At 51.8% G+C, this 26,821-nt stretch overlaps 1 protein-coding gene across 1 annotated transcript in view; it reads left to right on the top strand.

Annotated features, from left to right (window-relative positions):
- Positions 1–25,998, top strand: part of B4GALT5 (UDP-Gal:betaGlcNAc beta 1,4- galactosyltransferase, polypeptide 5) — a 33,728-nt gene extending 7,730 nt beyond the window's left edge. Inside the window, exons 2-9 of the mRNA XM_009326843.1 lie at positions 15,078–15,234; positions 19,651–19,764; positions 20,619–20,743; positions 21,442–21,558; positions 22,392–22,579; positions 22,820–22,942; positions 23,454–23,555; positions 25,614–25,998. Coding sequence (XP_009325118.1) covers positions 15,078–15,234; positions 19,651–19,764; positions 20,619–20,743; positions 21,442–21,558; positions 22,392–22,579; positions 22,820–22,942; positions 23,454–23,555; positions 25,614–25,761 — 1,074 coding nt within the window. The 3' untranslated portion in view covers positions 25,762–25,998. The remainder of the gene's footprint in view (positions 1–15,077; positions 15,235–19,650; positions 19,765–20,618; positions 20,744–21,441; positions 21,559–22,391; positions 22,580–22,819; positions 22,943–23,453; positions 23,556–25,613) is intronic.
- Positions 25,999–26,821: the final 823 nt, after the last annotated feature.

The following is a 26,821-nucleotide window of genomic DNA, read 5'->3' as shown; positions in this document are numbered from 1 at the left end:
GGCTAAGCTTATTGCCGTATTTGAAATAGATCAAAGCCCTTGAAAATGCTGGCCTGGAGACCAGCTATTGAGTGAGAATATTATTCAGCCGTTTTCCTGTGTGGCGGGGCTTGCTTTCGAAGAAGCTGGGTAGTTCATTTTTAGTTACCAAATGCAAAACCAGATGGGAAAAGTTTGAAGCCATGGGGAGGCAGGAGTATGCGAATGTTGTTAGTCATTCAGCATCCTGGAGGATTTGGGGGGAAAAGGGCTTCCTTTTCTAGCTTTCAGTTTGCAACCACGTTTCCAGATATATAAAGCTCCATGCTGGCAGGTAAGGGAGATGCTCTGGCTTTTGGCAGTCAGGCTTTCACCTTCTAGAAAAGCAGCTTTGATTTTTTTTTTTATTATTTTGTGTGTGTGTGAGCTTGTGTGGCTCTGCAGCAGGGACCAGATTCTCCAGTGCTTTCACAAGGAACCCCACAACCCCCTGCAGTGGCCATCAGCAGCGCTGGAGCTCACGGGGGGGGTCTCGTCTCCTCTTGTCCTGGTCCCCACAGCAGTGTTGCCCTGGGACCCTGTGGGGCTTTGGCTGTGGCCGCAGAGGAGCTCATGCTGGCTGCAGAGGAATAAAGCAGAAGATGTTTCTTGCTGGTCTTTTAGCCTAGAGGCACTCGCTCCTTGCTCTGGCCTTTGCTGTGCTGGAGGCATGCTGTGCAGTGGGAGCTCACATCTTGCAGCAAGAGCGGCTCTCCCTATTTCCCGGGGTAGCAGGTTGTCGGCCACGGGGCTCCTGCTCGGCATGGGCAGGCGCTGCCCTGCCGGCAGCTTGTCCCGGCGCAGGGCGAGGAGGTGCGTGGCCCCCTGCCCGCACCCCAGCAGTGGGAGAGCGGTGCACGGGGCCCGGCTGGCACGGCAGCAGACCTGCTGTGCAGGGTTTATTTCTGCATGTGTGCCGAGGTGGGTGGAAGGAAGTGTTGCTATAAGCAGATATTGAGGCAAGTTTAAAATGACTTTCCAGTTAAGAGCTGTCGTGCTTGCCGGGATCTGCCTGGAGTGGTAGGGCAAGGGCGTCCAAGGTGCAAGGCTATCTCTTTCTTGCAAGATTAGGGGTTTTTTTGCTGTGAGAGGTGTGTTGGTGCTCGCAGGTGCCCTGTCCCCGTGTCCACGGTCAGTGTGTTGCAAGCACATCCTGTGCCGCTTCACTTGCATATGGTGAGCTGTCCCAACTTAGCTGAGCAAGCTGCTGAAAATACGCTGGCTATTCAAATCACCTTTCCTCTTAAAAAGAAAAGTTTATTCCAGTAACCACCTTTCATCTTGCTGCCATTTGACAGGCAAATCATGTTCATGGAGCGGGAGAGCCGTGAGCTGCAGCTGCCCTCCCTTACAGGGTAAGGGACGGCAGCTGGGGGAGGGCAGCATGGGGGAAAAGGGTTGGTGTCAGCACCCGCTGTGAGCCCTGCTTTGCTATCAGCTTTCTGCAGCGCAGCAGCAAACGAGACAATTACTATGTTGAATAGTGCCTAAAAAATGGGGGAACGAGGCAGTTTGGGAAGTCTGGCAGAAAGAAACCCTCCTTCCCAAGGTGGCTCCATGAACATGACTGTCGGTACTGCCTGCAGAACAGAAAATACCCCAACCAAATGGCTTGGAGGAGTCGGGGCTGGAGGACAGATGTTGGCGACTACTTCTTTGAGGTGAACCAAACTGTGCAGTTCTCACGCAGCAGCAGGTGCTGGTGCTCCCTGCAGCGTCGCCGCTCCTTCCCATTTTCTTAAAGCAGGCTTTGCAAACTTCTCTCCCTTCCTGTTCTCAGACCACCTTGTGTTTTTTGCCTTGCTGCATGGTGCAGCAGAGAAAAGTTCAGCTATGTCGCTGCTGTGCTGCAGGCGTGGGTGTCCCTCGCCCTGGCTGCCCCGTCTCTCCTAGATGTGGCCTGAGCCCTCGTGCAGGGCTGGCTGAGCTTCGTGTGTGACAGCCGGGTGCAAAGCATTCCCGTGTTTAATTTATTGCGAATCAAACCTGCAAATGAGGCTTTGCCTCAGTTCTCCTGCAGCCCAAGCCCATTGTGTGTCCTCCTGCCCTAATTTGCATTTGTAATTACAGGTAAGGACTGGTCAAGCATCCTTCTGTGTTTCAGAGGCCTCGGCAGGCTTGCTAGCTTGCAGTCATCCCATCAGTGCCGGCTTTCCGGTGTCTTGGGTTGTATCAAATGGTCGTACAGTTTCTAGGCTACAGCAGTGGGGTGTCTGCTGGTACCTGGGTTAAGCAGCTCCAGGGTTGCTTGTTCTGTGCGTTGGGTTGGGAAGGGTTGTGGGGTAGGAGCAGATGGAGGGAGCTGTGCTGGGGGGGGCTGCCCAGCTTCAGGGTGCTCTAGGTTAACCCTGCTTTCACCTAATTAAAAAAGAAAAAACGCCAGTCAACATAGTAATTGTCTCGTTTGCTGCTGCGCTGCAGAAAGCTGATAGCAAAGCAGGGCTCACAGCGGGTGCTGACACCAACCCTTTTCCCCCATGCTGCCCTCCCCCAGCCGCCGTCCCTTACCCTGCCTTGGGCTGCAGCCGCTATGTCCCTGGGCCGTGCTGAGGGCACAGGAGGTTCCTGGTTGCGGCTGGGGCTCTTGGAGTCACTTGCATTCGATGGGTACCAAAACCCTGCAGGTGGAAGCTCCCACACGAGGCTTGTGTCCTTCCATCCCAGCGCGACAGCGGGCTCCTGGAGTCAGCTGGGGGGGCTCCCCTGCCAACTCGGCTCCTGAGCCTGCGAAAGTGGCTAAAAACCAGCATTGATGGAAGAGGACTCTGCTACTGTCATGGAAAGGCTGTACTTGCAGAAAAGCAGCCTGTATTACACTTCTCTGCTGTTTCCCACCTTTGCATGTGGGGCACTCTATCCGCACCTGGCTCGGGAGCGGGTCAACCCCCCCCCCCCCCAAATTGCAGGATGCTGCTGAAGAGCATCGTGGCATTTGTAGGGCTGTGTCTGCAAAGCGCTGCCAAGGGCTTGGCCGCGTGGAGGATGGGGGGAGTGGAGGAGGATGGTGTTTAGCTGTAATACCTTGGAGAAGCAAACACGACATGGACAAATTGGGTAACTTGAGTGGATAAATTGGTGTAATCTAAAATCTTGTTATCCAGCATGGAGGGAAACGCTGGTGCCCTGGCGAGGAGGAGGGTGGGCTGCTGCATTGCTGGATACTGGTGCCATGCTTGGTGGGTTGGAGGGGTTGGGGTGGGCAGGGTCCGTGGGATGTCAGCCCTCATCAGCTCCTTCCCCACGGCCCCTCAGGGCTGCCCTGGCCTGGAGGAGTCCTGCCCTTGCCGCCTGCCCAGCTTCTTCCCCGCAGCCTTCCCAAACCCGGGGGTGTCTGCAATAGCCAACCCTGCCCATTTGAAGTGAGAGGATGTTTGCAGAGGGAAAGGAGAAGGTTCTTAAACCCCTGACGAAGCTGCCTTTGCTTCCAGCCGTTCTGTGTGGGGTCTGCCGGTGCCTGCCAAGGCAATGCGGTGGTGCCTGCGCCTGGCCCTGAGACCACCAGGGAGCTGTTCTGGTGCGTCTTCATGAGATGCACATTGAGATACGTGGTGTTCTGGTGTTTGTTTTTTTTTTAGGACACAAAGGAAACGTGCTATCCCCAAGACCTCACAGCATGCTTGATGCACTTGCGAGTTTAACTTCCCACTAGCAATGTGGGGAATGGAGGCCAAGGAGACTCTTAAATGGGAGCTGGGTGCAAGAAGGGACAGAAATTGGAAGCTGGTACCTCAGGGCTCTGTGTACGGTCACAGGTTTTGCTTGGGTAAGGGCAGGGAAGCCCATGCTGTGATCACCACAGCTTCAGGTGAGCACAGGGACTTCCCTCTCTGTGTCTGAGACTGAAAGCCCAGAGCAGGGAGATGCCACAGGGACTGGCGCTGCCTCGGTGCAGGAGGTGGCCGATGTTTGTTTGCTTTTAGCAGTCATATTTCTGAGCCATCCCACCCTCCCCATTTGCAGGCCAAGCACCCTCTTGGGCTGTGGTGTCTCACCCTGCCTCTCCCCTGGGATATGGTTGTGCAGGAGGGTACCAGAGTGCTCCTGGCTTTCCGAGAGCCCACCCTTGTGCTGTGGTGGCAAAGAACTGAGCTGCTCCCCAGCTCTCGCTCTGCCTCGCTCTTGCCCACCCGTGCCCTGTTTGCAGGCTGTGGTAGGGGCTGGAGCAGCCTCTGGGCACTGTATGCCCATGCCAGCCCCCCATGGATGAGCTCCTGGAGCCATGGTGTCTAAACCCTGCTCCTGAACTCAAACCGAGGGATGTGCCCACCTGTTAGAAATTAATTCCCCTCCTCGTTTGCCAAGTGCTGCCTCCTTATCCCAAGGGGTTTGTGCAGTAGGCAGGCTGGGGCAGCACGGCCAAGCTGGAGATGGGGGGGGACACAGATGTCCCATGCGGGGCTGGGGGGGGCGGCTCAACCCAGGGAGCGCTGGCCTCCTGTTCCCAGCATGTTTATCTTTTCCAAGGTAGCCGAATGTCTGACTCTTAACTTGTTTGCAGAGCTTGACTTCTGGGCACAGGCAGGCTGGAATTGATTCCCCCCCCCTGCCCTGTTGCTCGTATCAATGAGTGAGCGGTCAGATCCCTCGGTAAACACGCAAGTCTTTTAAAGAAACTGCTGCTGCTGGGTGTGAGGAGCTTAAAGGTGTTTCTGGGGAGGGAGGGATGGAAGGAGGGGGTTTGTGCTGATCTCCATGTGCCCTCGCGTGTGCTTGTCCCTCTCCTGAGCTGTGAGAAGGGGGTGATACAGAAGAACTTTGACTTGAAAGTCCTCAAGCAATTGCAGAGCCATTGCACTTATAAGTGCTAGTGACTTGGGGCAGGAGGAGGGCAGCAATGGCCGCCTCCTGCCCGTGATGGGATGGGCAGGGTGCTGTGTGCCCTGTGCTGCTGGGAGGCTGTGGGCAGCCGGGCTTAGTGCCCAGCGCCCCATCCCCGCAGCCTGCTCACAGGCGAGCTGCGCCAGGGGCTGAAATGCTGTATCACTGTACTTGCACTGTTTTTTTTTCCCCTGTTCTTATAAACCCAGCAAAACCTGGTGGGGTGGGAGTCTGAGGACCACAAGCTTCCTGTCCATTGTGGTTGGCGATGTCCCCATCGCCCCGTGGTGGATCCTGAACCTGGTCACAGCTTGGGGCTGCAGACACTCTTATCCCTTGTTGAGCTCACTCACTTAGTAGCCTTGTTTCTGCTTGTCTAGGATTAATATGTAACTTACTGGTAGTGTGTTACAGTGGCACAGTTCTGTGTGGTGCTTGTGGTAAAGGGCAGTGTGAATCTGGTTTCTGATGCCAGGGCACTTTACCCCCCCCCCTCGCTGTGATAAGGTTTAGGGTTTTCTTATGACTGGTGCCAGGCTGGCAGCGCTGTTAGTAAATGTTTGCCATGGCTGGGCAGGAGGGATGCATCAGTGGAGGGAGGGAGAGGAGGGTGGTCCTGGGGGGAGGCCATGGGACACAGCACTTCCCTGCCCTGCTGTCCCCGGAGAGGGGTCTGGCACGTGCCAAGGTCTGGTCCCAAAGCACATGGCAGACGTCTGCGGCACGGGGTGATGGAGAGAAGGGTTTTTCCATTTTGTCCTATTCAAGGCATCCCAAACTGCCTCTCATGCCATTGTTTTTCTGCTGACACCCAGGAAGGTATCACCCAGGCTGTGATGTGATGTGTAGTCTCTTAGTTAAGTGTGAAATAATTCACCCCTCTATCTATGAACTTATTTCCAATGAAGTCATTCCCTACTCTGATAATGGAATTGGTTAATTTGTTTACAGCAGCTGTATTACCAGTTTGCTTGTCAGGTGGAAGAAAACCGTATAAAAAATGTTAGGTATTCCAAGGTTATATAGCTCACAACAAAGCCAATAAATGTCTTAGGACATCAGAGTTCTTACAGAATCTCATAGGTAGTGGTCTGTGTACTGGAACTTCAAAGTTGCATCCTCTTTCTGATAGCTTTTTTCATCCTATAAAAACACAGCAGCTGTACTGACTTTGCAGCGCAGTCTTCAATTACTGCAGACAAGAACAACTCTGTAATCGCACTGTGAGGGCCAAGCTGCTCTGGGTCTTAATGGCACTGTATGGTGAAAGTACCCTTGGCAGGGAGCTCCAAGCTGCTGCCTTTTAAAATCTGGGACAACAATAATCCCACGTGACTGAAGAATTTCAGCTTGGAGAATTTTTTAGGAGTTGAAAGGGCTGACGGGCTCTCCAGCAGACAAGCCAGGCTGATGCGTAGCGTGGAGGTGGGGCTGTGGCAGTGCTCCTTCCCTGGCTGCTGAAATGGCTGGTTTCCCAGTACTTGGCAATGTATGGAAAAGAAACCACAACAGGGACAGTCTTGGGGTATTGCTACAGAGGGATCTCTCCTTAGATTCGGTCTCTATAGTGCAAATTGCGCTTGCTGCAAAGCAGCCTTTATACTTTCAGGGCTGAAGCATTTGCAGGATACTTTATTTTTCACTGGCAGGTACTGACTGCAGTATTGCAGCGTGTGCTCCTGCTGGGTCTGGCCTCTTTAGTCCCAGTGAGGAGCTGAAACACCCAACGTCAGGTCAGACAAGAGCCTGCGGCTTCTGGTGGTGGATGTTACCCTGCTGATAGAAGTAGTCATCCTGTAGTGTGGTGCTTGGGTATCACCAGGGTAAATGCTTTAGTACGGGCAGAGGATTGCACTCTGCAACCTGCTTTGCACCTCCCAGGGGGTGGTTCATGGTGAGTGTCCCCACTGGCGTGCCCTGCTCTGCCGGGGTCGGAGACACGAAACAGCCAGCGGCTTGGCAGAGGGAAGCCCACCACAGGGGTGAAAACCTCTGCCTTGGGTTTTGCCATTCCGACGAGAAGAAGCGGGTCCCCTGGGGTGTGTGCATCATGGGCAAACTAGGCAGGGAGCAGGACTTTCCCCACGCTAATTTTTTTCCAGAGACAAAGAAGATGTGAATAAGAGCTGGACTTTGCTTTAGCCATAAATGGCGGTGAAAGATGTGCTGCGGGTCTTGCTGAATTCAGCGAAGAACGCATGGTGTCCTGGATGCTGTAACCACAAATCCTGTGCCTGCATTTAAGCATGGCAACTGGGAGGGTGTATTGTTTCATGCGCGTTAACTGGGATGGTCCAGCCTGGTGTAAGAGGCAAGCCACTGACCAGAAACAACATCTCGGACCCCCGTTTGGAACAGCTCAGTTGCGGCAAACATGAGGCTGTACATGTGATAACCCTTTTTGTTCAGCCATGCTGAACTTGTAAAACATGCTTGAAAAATCAGGTCTTTGTTTTTTTGGGAATATCCTAAACAACGGTCCTATTATCTTTTTCCTCCATCAAAGTCAGGGTGTTAAAGCTTCAGACAGTGCAGCTTGTACTGTGTGAACTGAGTCAGTAAATCCATTACTCTGTTAAAACTGTCAAGGTAAAAACAACTTATACTCTCCAATGGGTATGGTTAATCTCCTAGTTTGGAAGACTAACAAATCAGTGATTTCAAAATCTATTTAAATGGTGTGTGATGTATGTAGAAATTTTAAATCCAAATCCAACCTGTCTTCTATTCTCTGCTGTGGTCTGTCTGTATTCTAGATTGCTTCAACTGGTGAAGGACAGCCCTGATGAAAACTCCCTATTGAATGCATTTCCTGGGCAGTACCACCCCACATGTCCCCTTTTTCATGCACGTCCTAAGGCTGCTTGTTTGATGAGTAGGATGCCCAGGTTGGTGGTGGGGGTGGCCTGCGGTAGAGGATTTCCTTTCTGCAGTCGTGCCGATGCCCATCACCCAGGAGACGAGGAGCTGGGAGTTGTCCTGAGCAGCCCATGTCCTTCCCTGCCCTCCTGCTTCAGGGGCAGTGCTGGGGAGTATCTGCCTGCTTTTCCTTTCCCTTGCTTGCCCAAGCATTCACTTAATTCTTATTTATTATTTTTTTCAACCTGAAGCTCTCCCTCTGTTTCCTCATCCTGATCCTACATGAGCATCGGGCTCAGGCGTCAGGATAGATGGTGTCTGGGACGCAGGAATTTCCACCACTTTGTCTCCTAATGAACCTAAGGAACAAACGCTGAACTGTAAATGTTAGCTGTCGGCAGCCAGCAGCAGCCTGCGATTGCTGCCAGCCGGAGAGGAGAGGTTAGCAACCATTTCACTCCACCTGCTGAAGAGCCTTTTATTGCGCATTTAACTGTGCAGTGCCCACAAGTGCCCAGCGAGTGCTGTGCTTTTATGCTCTGCGTGCGGAGAAATCTGCTGGCAGCTGATGTTCTTTTTTTTTTCCTTGGAAGTGGCTGCGCTGACCCTGTCGAAGAGAGGCGAGATGGGGAGGGCAGGCTGGCTGTAGCTGAGGAGAGCTGCCCATTGCAGTGAAGAGGGAGGGATGGAAGATAAACAGGAGATGCAGTCATGTGCAATTGCGTCTCCTGAACTGCAATTAAAGTAGGAGAGTCCAAATCACGCTAGGAAGGGTAATATTTAACTTGGGCAAATGCTTGTTATGCTCTATGCTCCAGCCTGCACATGTCACTACGCCCTTCCTCGTGAAGAGGAATTGCAGCGGAGCCTGGGAGTTGAGCTGCTTTTGGGATTTGCAAAGCCCTGTGTGATCTTACAGCCATCCTCGGTGTTACTGCCCTGGTGCGCGGGTAAACTGCGTCCTCTGGTTTCCCCGCCCGCATCATCGCCTGTGTGGAGTCGGGCACTGCATGCACTGGTGCTGTGCTGCTCGCTGTCCCGGTGGGTGTGACTGCCCCCGGGATACCGGGGGTCCAATCCCACCGCCAGCCCCGGCTGCTGCCAGGGCGCAGGGCTCCTTCTGTGGGTGCTTTGGTGCTGCAAACGCTCCGTGAGTTCCCTTGGCCTTCCGAGTTTTCCTGTGTGTGCAGAGCGTGCTGCCCCGGGGGGGGCGGGGCGCCACCCCCCCCGCCAGCCCCGGCTGCTGCCAGGGCGCAGGGCTCCTTCTGTGGGTGCTTTGGTGCTGCAAACGCTCCGTGAGTTCCCTTGGCCTTCCGAGTTTTCCTGTGTGTGCAGAGCATGTTGTACTCCTCTTGCTGGGTATCCTAAAATTGGTGCAGTGTTCTTCAAAGTGAGTTGCACTAACACCTTAGCTCAGCCACCTGAGGGGTTGCAACTGAAAATTGCCATCTTAAATGTGTACATTAAAAAAAATTTAGGGACTATTAGAATAATCTAAATTTTTTTCCCCTTTCCTGAAGCCTCCCCAGGGTCATTTTTCTCTAAGACAGTTCAGATGCAAATTCCCCATATTCAGGTTTTGGCTGAGCATCACTGCAGTCTCCCATCTTTCCCCGCTTGCGTCGTGCACGTGCAGGCTGCGAACTTGACAATTTTGGGGACGGGTGGTTTGTAATTACCAGCTCAGTGCTGCTGCTGCACTGTTAATTCTTAGACCGCTTAATGTATCAAATTATTCCTTCCTGTGCTATTTATAGGTGAAGGGCTAAGTAACAGTGATGGCATTAATATTAAATCCTCTAAAACTAATAGGAACCTCTTATTTAATTGTTTTGGCACTCTGTCGGTCTGGGGAATACGATGCCACTGGAAGGCTAATAGAGACAGAGGTCTCATGGTATATTAGCGATGGGATGCTGCTAAATTTCCTAGTTAGGTTGTTTATGAGTTAAGACTATCATGATTGTCTATCTGTTCCTTGGAGGCTTAGTTTGATTAAACCTCTTTGTATTGCTAATGCTAATGGAGCTGAATTGATGCTGGGGATCTGCTGGGAGAGCTTAACAAAAGGCTTAAGGTAGACATGACTGCTGGTTTTGCTGTCTCTGGGCCCCGTGGGACGTGTTTGCAGCGGGCAGGATCTCCTAGCCCTAGCAGGGTGCTGGGGGTGACCTGAGCACCCATCCCTGCTGCCTGTGGGACCTTCACCCCTTCCGGAGCCTCTGTTGCATCTCCCACGCGCAGGCATCCCACAAGCTCTGCTGGGCGCTTTGTACCCGCTCTGAACATCTGGCAAAGCTGTTTGTTCAGCAGCCGTTTCCCTGCTTGTACATGATTTATGACTCTGTTGGTTGAGACGTGTGCTCCCGGGGCAGGGCAGGGGCTCGTGGTGGCTGCCCTTGCCGGGACGGGGTCCAGCTGCTCCAGAGCCCCGGGTGCCGGCAGGAGAAGGCTGCACATTGCAGTGAGACCGTGATAAACTCACAAACAGCCCTTTTGCACTTCTGCAGCACTGATGGACTAATGAACTGGGAAGAATGCTCAATGTGACAGAAAGCCCTAAATCTCAAAGCAGAGGAAGACCTGCTCCTTCCTCAGGAAAGCCTGGCCGCCGTGCTGGGCGCTGATACTGCTGCGGGCATGCAGGGCTGCTGTGAACCGCCTGGCCCCTCTTCCTGACCCCAGCCCTGATGGCTGTCTCTCCCAGCATGGGGCTTGGGGTACCGCGCCATCCCCCGTGCCGGGGGATGCTGGAGGAAGGTCCTTTCCATAGGTGGCGGAAGCGTGTTGGGGTTAGGAGCAAGACGTGTCAGGTCTGTATCCTTCCTGTGTCGGTAGCTGGCGTGGGTCATGTTCAGGCCTCTTCCGAATCAACTCCTGAGTTGCAAATTACCCTGCTGCCTCTTCTAGTACATATCATCATGGTGAAATTAATTTTCCATGAGAGAGTCAGCTGTTTCTTGATTAGAAGTGCTCCGAAAATACCAACAGATAAATGATTACAGGAAGCCTTCAGCACTTATTTATATAATTGGACTTTACCTCCCTGGTTGAAGTTGTTGCATCCACTCCTGGCTTGGATGAGCACTTGCCCTCCCTATTTGCTTGAGAGCAGGGAGATTGGGGTGCACCATCCCGAGGGGTGCACCGGCCCTGGGGTGCAGCCTTGTGCCTCTGCTCCAGCTGGTGGCAAGCTGTAGGTCTGATATCATGGTTTCCATGTGTTTAAATCCCAGCGGGGTTGACTTGTGCTTTAACGAACTAACAAGAATAATCTTAAGGCAGTCATTTGGGCAAATGGATTCTTAAATTTTGCTCGTTTTCTGTGTGGGTAGTGAGGGTCTGTTGGAAACTTGTAGGAAAAAGGGCATCTCCCCCCACCACTTGACAGCAGCTAAAAATCCCTCTCCTGTCCTTGTCCTGCTGCTCAGCGGCTGTAGCTGGGCTGTTATCACTGCATGTATGTGGTCTGAAGTGCTGTGTGCTCAAATGGAATAAAGGCAGAAGGCCAATGTAATTTTCGAGATCATCCTATGTGATTAGATTAGCAATATCTTGCAACATGGAGATTTGCTTTCTGGCTAAACCCCGGTTCAAGCCGAGTGTGCCACGAGCATGCATGTGTGCGTGCTCCTCCCCTGGCAGAGGGCAGCGGCAGGGATGGTCGGCATCTCCTTCCTCTGCTGGTGGTGGCTCCGGCAGTATGGCTCTAGGAAATGTTGCCTCTCAGGTACAGGGGCCCTGGGCTCTGTAGGGTCAGCCAGGTCAGGCTTAATAAATTTAAAACGTGGCCAATTTGCCCATCAAAAACGAAGTAAACCGAGGAGTGAGGTTTGAGTTTGGTACAGCAATTCCCAAATGTTGGTCCAAACCCAGCCCTGGCCATGATGGCCCCATGGAGCTAATTTAAGCACCGTGTGGGTATGGGGAGTGAAGTGTTTTTAATAATGTGTTTTCAGTCCGATTTTCTGACCCAAATGAATTGCTTATTCTGGACAAGGTTGGGGTTTGTGAAGCTTATCTTATGGTGGCGGGTCATTCTGGGGGCAGGAGAAGGGGCTCTCGTCCCTTGGGCTGGGGTCAGTCTGGTTGTGGGTGGTTCTTGGTGTTGGGTGTGTGGCACGTTGATGGCACAGCTCATCTGTGGCCAGGTAGCTCCTTAATCATCTGAGTAAAGGGGTTAATATGTGAAAAGGCAGCTGCTGCCTTAAACAAAGCTGGTGTTGTTTGCGCTCGCGCTCCCCTGGGATGGTGGCTGCTGTGACAGTCTGTTCAGGATTCCCACTGCAGCTCCGTGCAAGTCCGACCCAGCAAGCTGTGTCATGTGGCTGTGGCGAGGCCCTGCTCTGTCTGCCCGCCGAGGGAGCGGGGAACAAACGGCGCTTTCACTGTGCCCGACAAACCTCCCTCTTCCTTAAATTAAGCAGGGATTGGATGCTGATTTGTGTGTCTCCTGTTCTTTCATGCTTCACCAAACCTGGTTCCGCTTTATCCAGCGAGTAGAAGGCAGTAGAAAGCTAAATTATTGAAGTAGAAAGCTAAATTATTTTTTCGGCATCAGCGAGTTATGCCTTGCCACTGACTCAAACTCCATGCAAGCTGGAAGGTGCAGGCTTGCTGCCCCCCCTGCTTCCCTTATCAATAACCTGGTCCTGACCAACATCTCCACTTGAGTGGCTTCAGCTACCCTTTGCTCTGTGCAGAGGAGAGTAGCTGTGCCCTGGCTCTTGATTAGCCTTTTGGGTTTTTTGGAAAAGGAGCTGTGCGGTCTCTAACCCTCACTATTTGCTGATGGCCGAGGCAATGTCACTCTCCCTTACGAGTCTGCACACTGCTGTGCTTTCTTGGCTTTGGAGGATGCTGTTCCTGTCGCTGGATGTGTTGGTTTGTGCTGCCTCCTGGTAGAGCCTCACTGTGCTTCTGGCTGCAGCTTGGGGTGGATGCTGTCATTGGGGCAAGATGTTATAAACGTCCTTAGGAGCTGTATGCCCCAAGCATCAACCCTTAATATGTCGCCTTTGCAAGTGAGGCAGAGCTGTGATGTGGGCTGATGAGCTGAAGGAGAAGCTGCCCAGCTTCTATGTCTTGCCGTGGTCATCTAAGAGACTTGCCCTCTGCCTGGCCTGCACGGGCAGGTTGGGCCGGAGCTGCCCTGTGCATCCTGCCCTAGACCCCAAGGCCATGCCAGCCTGATTGCATCCCTCGCTTATTCACCACTAACCCCTAAACAGCCCGCTTCCACCAACTCTTTTTTTTCCTCCTCGGGAACTCCCATTTCCATAAGTCCTGGTTTGCAGCTGCCTGGCAGAGCTGGGGCTGTGACGGGGTGGGATGCTGGGGCCAGACTGCCGGTGCTGGGAGGCGATGTGGTTTCATGCTGAGCTCTGAGCAGGAGGTGAATCCAAGTGCGAACATATGAAGGTTTTCGGGCTGGGTGTAAGGCTTTGCATGGGGAATTTCAGCTACATTTGTTTCTGGCCTGTGGTGCCGCATCAAAATGCCAGCTTTTCCTTGAGCCATATCCCCTGGGGATCTGCTAGAGTGAATTTCCCGTCTTTCTGAGCAGGAGCAGCCCTCGCTGCCTCTCACTGTCATTGCAACAGGAGTATCTTGCCAAGAAACTGCATCAGAGCACACATTTATTTTGTAGCTGTCACTAACCAACGCGGCGGTTACCCTGGGTTGCAGAGCTGGCCCCAGAAGAGGCGGGAGAGCAAAGAGGGTTTGGGTGCAGCTTTGGCTGAGGCAGCTCCTGCTTCTTTCTGGCATAACCACTGGTTTAAGGTGCCATCACTGGCTCCACCACGAAGGGTACATGTGTATGAGAAGGGAGAGGCTGGAAACAGGCATTTAAAATTGCATTTCAAGCCATTTAGTTGCCAAGCATTTAATGCAGCCAACCCCCTTCTTGCTGAAAATCTGGTGATTCCCCGTGGCTCAGAGACAGGCTGGGCACGGGCAGCGCCTGGGCATGGCATGGGGCTTCATCACCCTTTCAAATATTTACTTAGTTGTGTGAAAATAAAATACCGTTGGGATTGGGAAATGCGTCTGGGCAGCCTTTCTGGAGGCTGACTTGATCTGTGGGTGTAAAAGGGGAAAGCAGTACAGGGAGACCGGCGGCAGTGCGTCAGCATGTGTACCAGTGGGGGTGTTTGGGGGACCCTTGCTCTCCGATAGCGGTGCTGGCTCCAGGGTGCCCTATCTAATCTGTGCTCCTGGTGACTCCAGCAATGACTGTACCTTCCTGGCACTGGCAGCCACGGGTTTCAGGCTATTACAGCTTGTGATAAGCCTGCTCAACGACCTGTCTGTTATGGGTGTTTCCTGGTGACACTTCATCAGTTACTGCCGTCCTCTATGCAGGGTCTCTGTTGTTTCCTTGTCCTGGTGCCCTCTTCATCCTTCCTGGAGTGTCTTTTGACCTGGTTTGGTTTTTTTAATTACTAGTGCAGAATTGCCCTTCTAGCTCTCCCCTCCTCCCTATTTTCAAATCAAGATTTATCCCCCCCCCCCCCCCCCCCAATACCAAGTTTCCCCCCCCCCCCCCCCCCTTTGTTCTTAAGCCTAAAACTTCACTGCAGGGCGGGCCGTGGCTGGCACTGCGATGCTGGTGAGGGGTGCTGTGGTGTGCATGTGGGCTGTCCTGCTGTCCCTGTGGGTGGCTGTCCTGCCGTCCCTACAGCCGCTGCTGGTGATGCAGGGCTGTGCTTGCTGCTGTTTTCTTTGGGGCCCGTCCCTGCCAGTGCCGGGTGTCAGCTTAAACTGAAACCTAAGCAGGCTCTGCCTGAGCGATGCCAGGGCACGGGGTCAGCGGGAAAGGAGGGGGGAAGAAACCTGGCTGGGGGGGCTGGCGCCGGAGACCCAGGGGGCTTGTGCTGCAAAATGCTGCTTGCTCTGGGACGTATAGATTGCCGGGGGGGCTCAGAGACTGGCGGTGGGATGTTTTTTTGTGGTGCCCATTGAGGTACCTGTGCCAAGCAAGTGTCAACCCTTGGTGCTGCAGTCTAGGAATGAATGCCGTTCTCCAGGCATGCAGCTTAGTTTCCTGTTATAATAATATTTCCTAATTAAGCCTCCCTACTTAGGCAGCAAAAGATACTGTTGTTTAAGCTGCAATGCTGCATTACAGACTGCATTGTCAGGTCTAGCTGGGTACGTTCCCTTTATTAACCAGACGGGTTTCCAAACGTGCCTTACGCCTCCGCTTCCTGACTCTGTGCCCTTCCCAGCTCCCGTCGGGCAACTGAGGCACGTGTGACCCGGGGATCCTCCTGCCAGGAGGGAGCTGAAACCAAGCAGAAAGCTGGGAATGGTTCCAAAAGACTCCTATTTCTTTTTCCTACAAAAGCTGATGCTCATGGAAATACTCCTTTTCTCTTTTTTTTTTTTCCTTCCTTGCAGTGAACACCTACCTCTTCATGATGCAAGCCCAAGGCATCATGATTCGTGAAAACATGCGAACAATAGGAGCTCAGGTGTACGAGCAGGTGGTCCGCAGTGCCTATGCCAAAAGGAACAGCAGCGTGAATGACTCAGGTATTTCTTGAATACTGTCATTTTGATCAAAGGTTCCATTTCCATGGGAAATTGAGATGACCTGAACCACTCTCACTTGAAGGAATTAATTTATGCTGGTAAATGCAGGGTGGGAATTTTGTTTAATTGGCTTCTCTTTTTTAATTTTTTATATATAAAAAATACATATGACATAAAAATACATATTATATATAGAATTGCTGTGTGTATATATACACTATATATAAAAATTACATTCATTTTTATATATATATTTTTAATATATATTTTATATATATATTTTTTTTTTATATATATATATAAAAAATTCAAATGCTTCTAACTTGTATAAGGGGTTAAAATCCTGAAAAGTCTCAAATGGTGGGATGATGAGCTGAAAACCTCTTTGCTTTCCAGGAATTCAACTTGTTAGCTTCAACCAGTCTGAGGGTAAACACTTTCAAATTCAACACAAGGATCAGGTTTCATATTTAAAAAATAACTTCCCAGGCACACGCGTGCGCAGAGCCCTGGCTGCGTGCATGTGGAGGAGCCTGTGCTCATAAGCTTTACTCTTCCCATGCAAGGATGAACTGAGATGACTTGGCTGGAGATCTGCCACAAATAATATATCGAACTTTGGGCAGATGCAGGGAGCGGAGTTGCAGGCTCCCGCTCCCAGGCTGTTCATCATCCATAATATAAAGCTGATAACAGGGTTACAAGTTTTGGTGTAAATATGGTACAGCAAAACATAAACGCACATGGCTGTGTGTAAGCAAAGGTGAGGCATTGCCTTTGGGCTGGTGTGACACCGAGTGTGTACCTTCCCTGCTGACATGCCACTGGTGCCTCACGCTGGTGTGGTTGGCATCAGGCTGCGGCGGTGCCAGGGAGCTGAGCTCAGCTCCTCTGCTGCAAGGGTTCATCGGCAGGGGCTGACAGAGTTTTACAAGGCAAGATTATTTCCTTATTAATAAAAAATACAAGCCGTGTCCTTGCTGCCCAGCCCACTGAGGAGCGGGTGGTACAGCTGCCAGTTCAGTTGTACTCTGACTGGGGTTGGGCACGGGAGGGGAATTATCAACTTGCACAAGAGATCGACACACCCCGGGTCACCTCCTCTCCCCGCTGAAGCAGGCTGGGGCTGCCAGCCCAGGCCATTTTTAAGGCTAGAAACATCAAGTAAAGCAGACACAGGGTGAGGAAGTAGCTGATCCCCTGAAGGGAGGAGGGTTTAGATGCTCCACCGCTGCTGCTTGTGGTGATGAGAGCCTCCGTCCCACTGCGGTCCTGGCCCTCAGGGCTCTGAGCCCTCCAGAAATCTGCTGTGTGCTCCTGCTGCCTGCAGCAGACAGGGAAATGGTTACCACATTAGTGTCAGCGATACTGGTACCGCTGCTACTGAAATAACTGGCTTTGCTCAGGCCTCGTATCCATCCCAGCCCCGCAGGTATGGGCTGATACCCCTCCTGTCCTGAGAGCTCGGGCCGCGAGAATGGTTTTAACATACGCAAGTGCTATGCACCATCCTTGGGCGACCTTCCGTAGCTGGCAGGTCAGAGCAGACATATGATGGCAGTGACATCTGGAAGGCATGTGGCGCTGTGGCCACAAGGATTATGTTAACACCAGGATCAGTATCTTCCCTCCTCGGCTCTGTTTTTGGGCGCCTTGGTGGGATCTGGGAGGGTGGCACTGCCTGGTTAGTGCATGCTCCCCACACTGCTGCTGGCAGTGTGACAGCCGGGAGAGCAAACCTGCCTGGTACGGCTTCAAGGAGGGACCCAGCAAAGGCCTTGACCCATCCCCGTCGTGACTCAGAGCTGCTGGGAGCAGCTCCTGGGCAATCCTGCCCCTGTCCTACCCCGCAGGCAGCAGTGGGTGTCACACCCCTCCATCCCTTCCCCTCTTCCCAGGAGAGGCGTGCAGAGCAGGGGCAGGGGTGCTGCTGCCCGGGGTGAGCTGGCACAGGTCACAAACCAATTTGCGCGGTAGAAGAGCCTGTGGCCCCTCTGGTCGTCCCTGCTCCAGCCACACGGGAGCACTGGGAAGTAGGAGGCTGCTGATGCTTTCTGAGCTGCAACCTCCTGCACATGATGCGTGCCCCAGCAAGGGGCTGGGGGGAGCAGTTCTTTGTGCAGTGCTGCCTTGTGTGTGTCCTCCTGGGCCTTTAATTTCTGGGCAGATTCCTTAAAAATGCGATATGCCACCCTGAATGGCAAGGTGACCAAGCACAGGGTGGTCTGCTGCAAGCACAGTGTGCTTGTCCCCATCCATCTGCATTTATTCTTTGCCCTTGGCGCTTTTTTCCTCTTGTATTAAAATAAGGAAGTAATTTTTATAACTTTTTCAGCATTTGCTAATAGATGCACTAATAGGTTTCCTGTTCGGTGAGCCGAGACGGGTCCCTTCTGTGCTTCTGCAAGCAAAAAAGGCAGCCCTTCATGCAAAAAAGGGGAGTTGAGCTTCACTGTGCATTGTCAGCTGGACTAAGTATTGAGAGCGTGCTCTGGTGATAGGAGTTTAATGGAAATGGGTTATTAAAATTTAGAGCAGTATCAAGCGTCCAAAATAATATCTATCATACTTGAAAAGCCCTTAGGTTCTGTTTACAAGTCCATCTTGAGTCTGAGATAGTTTGGGTACCACTTATTTGAGTGGATAAACAGTATTAATGACGTGATGGTAGGTACTAGCACAATACAGCAAGCTGAACTATCGGGCCAGCAATGACTCGTCCCGATTGATTTAAATGAAAGATTTTGACCTTGCAGGTAAAGGCAGCCCTCCCTGCTTTGCTTTAATAGATGAAATTGTCACTAGATTATTTTTTTCTTGAGACAGCGTTAATGTGGTTATTAGATGCAGCCTTTCTGCTATGGAGAATATACTGTGCTTATGCAATTACTTAAATGTCCCTATCCTTAAGTATGACTTAGATTCTTAACTCTTCATCTTAGCCAATTTATTCACTTCCCTGCATTGTAATTCTGGGATTATTAAATTGCTCTCAGGATAAAATGTGTGAAACCTTTTTACTATCAATATGTTCTTGAAACTAAATGTATGCTTAATTTGAAAGGTTATAGCTGCTGGTATAAAAAAAAAAAAATCTGAATTTCACACTGGGTTCAGTAAAATAACTTAAAAATCTGGCTACCTACTGTAAATCGACTGTTTGCTGATGGATCACTTGCAACCCTTGTGTCCAAGGCTTTGCAGAGCTGCTTGGACAGCTCTCGGGGGGTGGCGGGTGGGACACTACACCTTCTTTTGTCTCTGGGTGTCTGAATAACAGCTGGTTTGTACTGTGCTCATGAGAAACCAGGGCTGCTCTTGCTTTGAATCAGCACGGTGAATGTCAGCCCCATGGCGTGCTTCTGCAGCTAGCTGCTGCAGGCATGCCTGTGCATAGTAAGGTAATTGGAAAGGATGAGACCTTCTCATCCTGGTAGGTCCAGGGGCTGCCTGTGATGGGACCAGGTGGCTCAGCCCTAAATGGCCACTTTCCAGGACCTCTGTGGGGTGTGAGGTTGGTGCTGGTGCCCTGGGTGCTGTGGGACCAAAAGGCCAACCCTCCGCTAAGCATCTGATGCTCAGAGAAAGTGGAGAGGCAGCATCCTCCTGTAGCAGCTGATGCCTTCTTACAGGCAGGAGACTTTTTCTAGTGCCTAAAATAAAGGTCATGCTTGGCTAAAGTTGCCTTACGCAAAGCTCGTGACTTTACTGTAGAAAGCAGAAGTTCGTGGTTTTGTAAAAACCTCCTTAAAACATCCACAGGTGTAACAGGCTGGAGGGGTTTTACCCAGGAGGTAAAAGATGCAGGGGAATGAGGGGGCTGGAGAAATGTGCTGTGCTGGGGCGTGGAGGCTCCTCTGCTCTTGCACAGTGCAAACTGGAGGAAAGGGTGTATGTAACGTGATAGTTTTTATTGATCCTTTGAGGAGGACGTGAGGCAGGATTTCCGTGTGCGCGCTGCTGTGCTGATGGCCCTTGCTGGCCTGGGGACTTATCTCTCTGAACCTGTTAGGAAAGGACCCGCTGGAGCAGCATGTCCCCTCTCGCTGTGCTGTGGTCCTTCAGGGACAAGGTGCTAAGTAGCTTTTCCTTCCAAGGGCCATGTGCTCCTTCACTTTGAGCTGTTTGTGATACCTAAAGGTGACACTCAATTCTTCCTTTGGCCAGAAAACGTGAAGGTTTCTTTGGTGTGGCGTTGTCTAAGGCAGCCGGGGCTTCTGCAGCCGCCTGCCCAAGGATGGGGGTGAGCACCCAGCTTGGTTGCAAGTCTAGAGCTCATGCTGCATGGGGGGATCCTCAGCCATGGGTGGCTTTGGAGTCTGCTCACAGTGGCACGGGGATGTGGCTGGAAATAACAAATACCCGCAGCTCAAGTGTAAACTTTTCTCTATTCTTTTTTTTTTTTCCATTCCCCAGATTATCCTCTTGATCTGAACCACAATGATACCTTTCTGCAAGCCACAACATTTCTTCCTGAAGACTTTACCTACTTTCCCAACCACACCTGTCCCGAGAGGCTCCCTTCTATGAGTGAGTAGCATCCCAATGGCCCCGTGCTCCTCTCCTGCTCCCTGTGGCTGTGGAGGGCACATCTTGGCGTTCCTCAGCTCGCCGGCATTGCACCTTTCCCCGCCGGGCACCTGGGGATGAATGGGAGCGCTGTTTGGAGCCTGGACCTCTCCTGGGAAATCATTGTTTACCCACTCACACAAATTAATCCCTGCTACGTCGGAGGCACGTCTCCCGGCCGAAGCAGGAGCCCATCACTTGGCAAAAGCAAACAAAAGAGGGATTGTGCGCTGGGAGCTGGTGAAAAGGCTTGGCCAGCCCTTTTCCAGGGGCAGCGGTGGCGGGGTGGCTCCCTTGCCCCTTGGCAGTGCTGCCGGTCCCAGCCCCGAGCTGTGCTGGGTACAGCTGGGCAGGGGCTGGTGCGGGAGACAGGCTGGACCCCCCCAGGGGGGCTGCAGCCAGGAGAAATGCTTCCACCAAAGTGATACTGCAGTGGAAAATTGGGCTTTTGGGGGTAAATGTTTTCTAAAAGGGGGAAAGCGCTCTCTGCTGAGGTGTGGGGTTTTGTGTCTGCTGGAAACCTGTATGGAGAAGTAGAGGGGTGCCCCAGCCAGTGTGGGTCTCTGATGGAGAGCCGCATCCAACAGCGGCCACAAAGGCTGAACAGAACCCAGCTGCCGAGGAGATGGAGACGTTAAAAGTCATGCCAGGACCATTTCCTAATCGTTTTTATTGGTGCTCGGGTAAAAGAAGAGGCTGCCTGCATTCAGTGCTGGGGATAAAGGGCAGGGATGCAGCAGAGCACTGTGCTGAGCTGCCTCAGGACCACAGCGGTTCCTGACCCCCTCCTCTGCTTCTCCCCGCTGTCTCTACAGAGGGCCCCATCGATGTAAATATGAGTGAGATCACGATGGAGGATATCCACCAGTTCTTCTCAAAAGACCCTTCCATCAAGCTGGGAGGCCACTGGAAGCCGAGCGACTGCCTGCCTCGCTGGAAGGTAGCTGGAGAGCCGGGGAGCCCTGTGTCCCTGCTGAGCATGAGGGGGACGTAGGGTCCCGGGTGGGTGGTGGGAAGACCTTAACGGGAACGTCTCTGATGTGCTGCAGCTCCAGAGTAACGAATATAAGGATCTCTGAAGTGTGGGGCTGCAGTGCCTGGAGGAGAAATGCTGAGCTCAAGGGCTGCTTTAGTGATGCATGAGTCAGCTCTGAGCTTCTGCACAGACCGCTAAGGCAGGGAGCTTGCCTGCCTGCTCCCCAGCTGCTGAGCCTCCCACTCACCCTGCCGCCTTGTCTGGGGTAGGATGTGACCCAGAGAGGCAAGGTGGCACTGCTGGGGACTCCTGTCCCCAGAGGAAGGTGGCTTAGTGCAGCATGGTAGCAGGGCCTGGCCCCACTCCTGCTGTCCCCAGCACTGGGCAGAGGCAGTGAGGGTGGGGGCTGCGGGTCCCCCTCCCACTCAAGGTTACACTGAATTTCCCCAAAGCAACAATTCCCCCAAAAGTGAATAGGAAATCCACGTTGGGGGGGTTGGAAGGGTTTCAGGCTGCTCAGCCCTACATGTGAGAGCTGAGACACCGTGTTTAGTGCTGCTCCCCCTCATAACACCAGCCAGTTCTGCTCCCCAGCCCAGGGGTCTGTCAGCAGCCGGAGCCAGTGGTGCAGTGCAGTAAGAGCTGTGTCCTCTCCCTGTCAGGTGGCGATCCTGATCCCATTCCGCAATCGGTATGAGCATCTTCCCGTCCTCTTCAGACACCTTATCCCCATGCTGCAGCGGCAACGTTTACAGTTCGCCTTTTACGTTGTGGAACAAGTGAGTGAGCCCTGCGGCGGTGGGGGCAGCAGCTGCTGGGGCACGGACATGCTGCACTAGAAATGGGTCTGCAGGAGCTTCAGCCGCAGCCAAAGCTGCAAGCGTAGCTCTGCTCTGTGTCCCAAGGTGTTTACCTACCAGATCACATCATTTAACGGTTTGGGGTTCATGTTGCAATGTTTAAGTTGTCCCATTCTGCCTAAAAGTGGCACAGCTGAGAGGTATGCCCAAAAATGGCTGGTTTTATCTAAAAAATAAAGTAGAGATTCAATTTCTTATACAAATTCTTTATTGGAGGAGATACTTTAAAAAAAGACAACTTTGAAACAAGTATTTGAAGTTTAAATAATGCTTCATTATTTTTGTATATCTCTAGTAGTTCCAGGGAGCATCCCCTAGGCACAGGAATGGCCTGACCAGAATTATGCATTTCTTGTCTGGGCAGTATCTAGAAGACTTTCATGAATGTAAAACATAAGACTGTCATTTGATGTGAATGTGAACCTGTCACTTAAGCTATCTGGCTTCATCCACCCAGTAAATGTACCTCCATATTTAGCTCTATCTTAAAAAGATTGAATCAAAATTGGTTTTTTTCCAAGTGTCTGAGTAATAAGGCTTTAGCATCTTTATTTTTGCTCCTGCACAGTAAACTGAATATTTAAGTCTTGTTTGATCTCACTAGCCTGTCTGTTCCAACACATCACTTTCTTTTGTGGCACTGATGTGGGAGCTGGTTGCCCTCTGCAGTTTTTCTAGACAAGACTGAGAATGCACATGCGGAGCAGGAACTGCACGGGGCTCCCCTTGAGAAGGAACTTTATCCCTCCTAGGCTGGAAACCAACCCTTTAACCGTGCCATGCTCTTCAATGTTGGCTTTCGGGAAGCAATGAAGGACTTGGACTGGGACTGTCTCATCTTTCACGATGTGGACCACATACCAGAAAATGACCGTAACTATTATGGGTGTGGACAGATGCCAAGGCACTTTGCAGCCAAGCTGGATAAGTACATGTATCTGTAAGCACTGTTCTTCCTCTGCACTACAACAATAGCTAAGGAGCCAGTGTTAGGTTATTTTTTTTTGTTTGTTTTTTTAAAAGGTAGAAGATGAATCTTGGTTTGCTTCTCAGGCTTTGTGCAAAGTGAATGTGAGAGGGGAATAGAAGAAAGCATCCTCACAGCCCAGGCTTTCCCCACTGCACTCGGGAGAGCTGCAGCGCTGGCAGGCTCTGCCCTAACCCCTTCTCTCCTGCTTAGGCTCCCTTACAATGAGTTCTTTGGCGGGGTGAGTGGCCTGACGGTCGAGCAGTTTCAGAAGATCAATGGTTTCCCTAATGCCTTCTGGGGCTGGGGCGGTGAAGATGACGACCTCTGGAACAGGTACGGGCTCAGCCGGCGTCTCTGAACTCCGCTTCTGATGGTGGTTCTGTGAGCCAAGCTTTGCACGTGCCGCGGGGGGAAGCGTTGTCACCTCTGCAGCTGGCACTGGGCCTGCTGCGCCCGTTTCGCCCGGGCTGGGGAAGAGCCAGCCTGGCTGCGGTGGCTCGGTGGGAATGGGTTCTGCTCCAGCCTGCACAGGCAGTAGGTCAGAAGCCAACAGAGAAGCGCGGGTTGGGAAATTATTGGCTTTGTGTGCAATATCGCACGCTGCTGAGCTCAAACTGATCTCGGCTGAGCTTCTGAAGCCTTGAGGTGCCGAGTGCCCTGGGGCTTACCTGGAGCCCAGCCTGGAGCAGGGAGGTTTGCATAGCTTATCTGCTGGGTGGAAAGGCAAAGCTGCTGTAGGAGCCCCAAGCGCACTGACTGTGCAGCCCTGGCAAGCGCTGACGGCACAGCAAATGCAACTGTTTATTTTTTTTAATTTATTTTATTTCTTCCCTTTCTAATGCAGAGTGCAGTACGCAGGCTACTCAGTGACTCGACCAGAAGGAGACACAGGGAAATACAAATCAATTCCCCACCATCATCGGGGAGAAGTGCAGTTCCTAGGAAGGCAAGTAAATTTTTTTTTGAAGAATCCCAAATCCCTTCACAAAGAGTCTGTACCATGTACAAGGCACCCTGCAGCTGTTTGAGGGCAGTAACAGCCTTAACTCATGAAGCAAACTAATTGCGGGGAGATGGAGGCAGGGCACTGCCTGGATTCCTCCATCCCTACATTTTATACCCCGCATCCCTACGATGAGGGGTCCTTGTGTTGTGGCTGTAGCTGCTTGGATGCCATCCAAAAGAGGGGGTTGTCAGCATGGCAGGCTGGGGGCCTGTCCTGTATCTCCAGGGGCATGTTCCTAAAGGGGTGGCTAATGCCAGATGCCAGAGAAGCTTCTATGTTTCTAGAAGAGCCTGATCTAAGTGTTGAAGGGGGCATTGCTCAGCCTGCAGAAGGCAGAGAGTGGGGGCTTTCCTGGTGTGTGGCTGCTAAAGCATCAGGTGTCCCTGGGAACACTAAAAAAAGTCCAGTAGCAGCATCCTGGCTTTGCACTGTGAAGGCAGTTGCTGTTGCAGAAGCAACGTCCCCCTGCAGTGTTGTTATTCAGTAGTGAACACTTTGTGTTTTTTTTCTCAAAAAGCTGAGTTCTCCCTGGAGCTTTCCAGGAGGGCTCCAACCCCTTCCTCCAGGAGCCAGGGTTGTTTCAGGGAGTATGAGGGCTGGTCGAATGGCTGCTTTTGCCAGGGGACCTTGATGGAATTTGAGTCTTCTGAAAACTATGCAATAGAAAACCAGAGAAATACCTTTTTCACAAACAACTTGCAGGAATTAACACTTGCAGGTGACGAGCTGCTGGACAGTGCAAGCTCTGGTCTGCAGAGGGGCTCCTGGCCACTGCTGGCAGAAGGGGCAGCAAGGAGGGTTTGTGTTGCAGATACCATTTGAGCTATCTGCTGGTCTCTTTTTACGGAAGACTAATTTTTGGGTGAGTTTCCATTTGAGGTTATGTCATCTTTAGCCCTAGTTTTCATTTCTCTGTCGGGCAGAATGCATCCAGTAAGAGATGCTTCTCTCATTTCACTCTTGAAAAAGAGAAGTCTGGGCTTAAAAAGCCATATTTAGTCAAACCCTTGAAGCGTGGAAGGCTGGGAGTGCAGTGGGATTGAGCTCTTGTCCCTAACACTTCCCTGGTCTCCTTCTGACCCCAGCCGGGAGCCCTCTGAAAGCCCTGCTGCTTCTCCCACCCGAGCAGGGGGACCCGACACTTTTCACTGTGGAGAAGGAAAGTGTTCATCACGACACTAAGTGTCCTGCCCATGTCCTGATGCTGTGACATCTTTGAAGCCAGTTTTGGCACTTCCCTCTCTGCTTTGACCCAGTCTTCCTCTTCATCCTGGCATACCGCTTCCCTGTTGCTTTTTCTGTCCCCAGGTCCCAGCCCAGCTCCTGCTTGCCCCAGTGTTGCCAGGCCCCAGAAAGTCAGTGTCCTGGCCTGGCAAGATGTTTCTACTTACACGTTTTATTTTTTCCCTCCCACCTTAGCCCTTATATCTCATCGTACTGCCCCTAAATTTGGTTGAGGCTGTTTTTGTGCACCAGCTGCAGTTTCCTGCCCCACACCATTATTCTTTTAGTTTTACTTCCTTGTCCCCCATCCCTCGGACTAAAACCATTAGTTCTGCTCTTGTTTGTGGTCCAGTTTCTTAAAAATGGAAAGGACCACATCACTTATCAGCTGCTTTTCTCCAGCCAAAACATACTGGTGAGGGCTTGGCAGGACCCCCTGAGCTCAGCCCCCTCCTGGGATCGGGACCCGCAGGCTTTGGGCAGGAGTTACAGGTTGTTTTGACTGCTGGGTGCTTGCTGGGCTGCCTGGTAGCACAGAGAGCATTTTGCTCTTCATCAAGCAGTGGACTATAATTTTGTGAGGTCTGGGATGTTTGCCTGCCAGGAGTATAGAAACAAATGACAGTCATCTTTCTTACAGGCTCAGAAATTTGTTGTTTTGTAGCTGCTGATGGGACTGGCCGTTTTAAGGGTGCTTTAGTCGTCTTGGGTGGACTTTGCAGGGCTCTGTGGGATACGTGGAAGTGACTCTGGCCTCTGGTTCTCGTTGCACAGGTACGCCTTGCTGAGAAAGTCGAAAGAAAGGCAAGCCCTGGACGGCCTCAATAACTTGAACTACTTTCCAAACGTCACGTATGACGCCTTGTATAAGAACATCACTGTTAACCTGACACCGGAGCTGGCTCTGGTGACCGAATATTAAGAGGAGAAAATAACTTTGCTCTGCCCTTCACCAAGAAAGCACCACGCTAGACTTTCTTTTCCAAGGGTTATCGAGGACAAGCAACACTTTGTCTAATGAAGGATCACAGTATTTTGGAGAATAAGGCTGAAAGTGCACGCACAAATTGCCCTAGCTGTACCAATCCAGCCTGATACTCGTGCAGCGAGCTCAGCAGTCTCTTTCTTTTTTCTGCCACTTGCTTTCTGGGTTTCAGGACAATGGTTCGACCTGCTGCTCTCGTCTCCACATTCCTCCTCCAGCAATCTCCAGCGCCGGGACTTGCCTCGGACACGCTTCCTCCTCCGGGAAGCGGCTCAGCTGAGGGATTCTGGCTTCCCGACGGCAAACGTCGGGAGTGATTCGGTCAGCAACTGCCCTGGTGGGAGATCAAACGACTTCTGATACCGTTCTTCTACGTCTGTGCGGTTTTTTAAATGACCTGCTTGAAGTATATACAACAGAATCGCTTCTTAAAGAAGTGTAAGTGTAAATATGCTGTGAAAATCGCCCCTTTTTATTTTTCTCCTACGGCTCAAATCCAAGCTAGAGGTTTACACCTGGTCACTCATTTTAGTCCTGAATTCTGTAAACACTTGTGTGTGCGTCACTGTACTTGTGCAATGTGTTCCCTTTTAAGCCAGTGAGACTGCTTGCATGATTTAAGCTGTGCATATGCAGAAATGTTTGTGGGACAGGGCCCTAAACTTTCCAACTTAGCGGATGAGAAATACAGCCGTGTCATCACTCATTCCAGAAACCACAGGGATGGCTTTCTCCAGGGAGAGTGAGGAAATGGGAATATTTATGGAAAAACTCCCCTTTCTGTCACTTTTGCAACATGATGTGCAAATGAATCGAAAAGCCATATGGAATAAAATCCCTTGCCTGTTGCTGTATATCCCACTGATGGCAAGTGCGAGCTTGGCAGATTGCTCAAGAGCTTGCATCCGCGCTGCTGCGGGAAGGGCAGCGCCAGGTTGGCTGCTCCTGCCCACGTGCCGTCCTCGGGATGGGGCAGCCAGCAGCACTGCACCGAGCC

The sequence above is a fragment of the Pygoscelis adeliae genome, unplaced genomic scaffold, assembly GCF_000699105.1.
Source record: "Pygoscelis adeliae isolate BGI_AS28 unplaced genomic scaffold, ASM69910v1 Scaffold286, whole genome shotgun sequence".
NCBI classification, from domain to species: Eukaryota; Metazoa; Chordata; class Aves; order Sphenisciformes; family Spheniscidae; genus Pygoscelis; species Pygoscelis adeliae.
The sequence above is the reverse complement of the archived record's forward strand: the minus strand, read 5'-3'. Positions and strand labels throughout refer to the sequence as shown.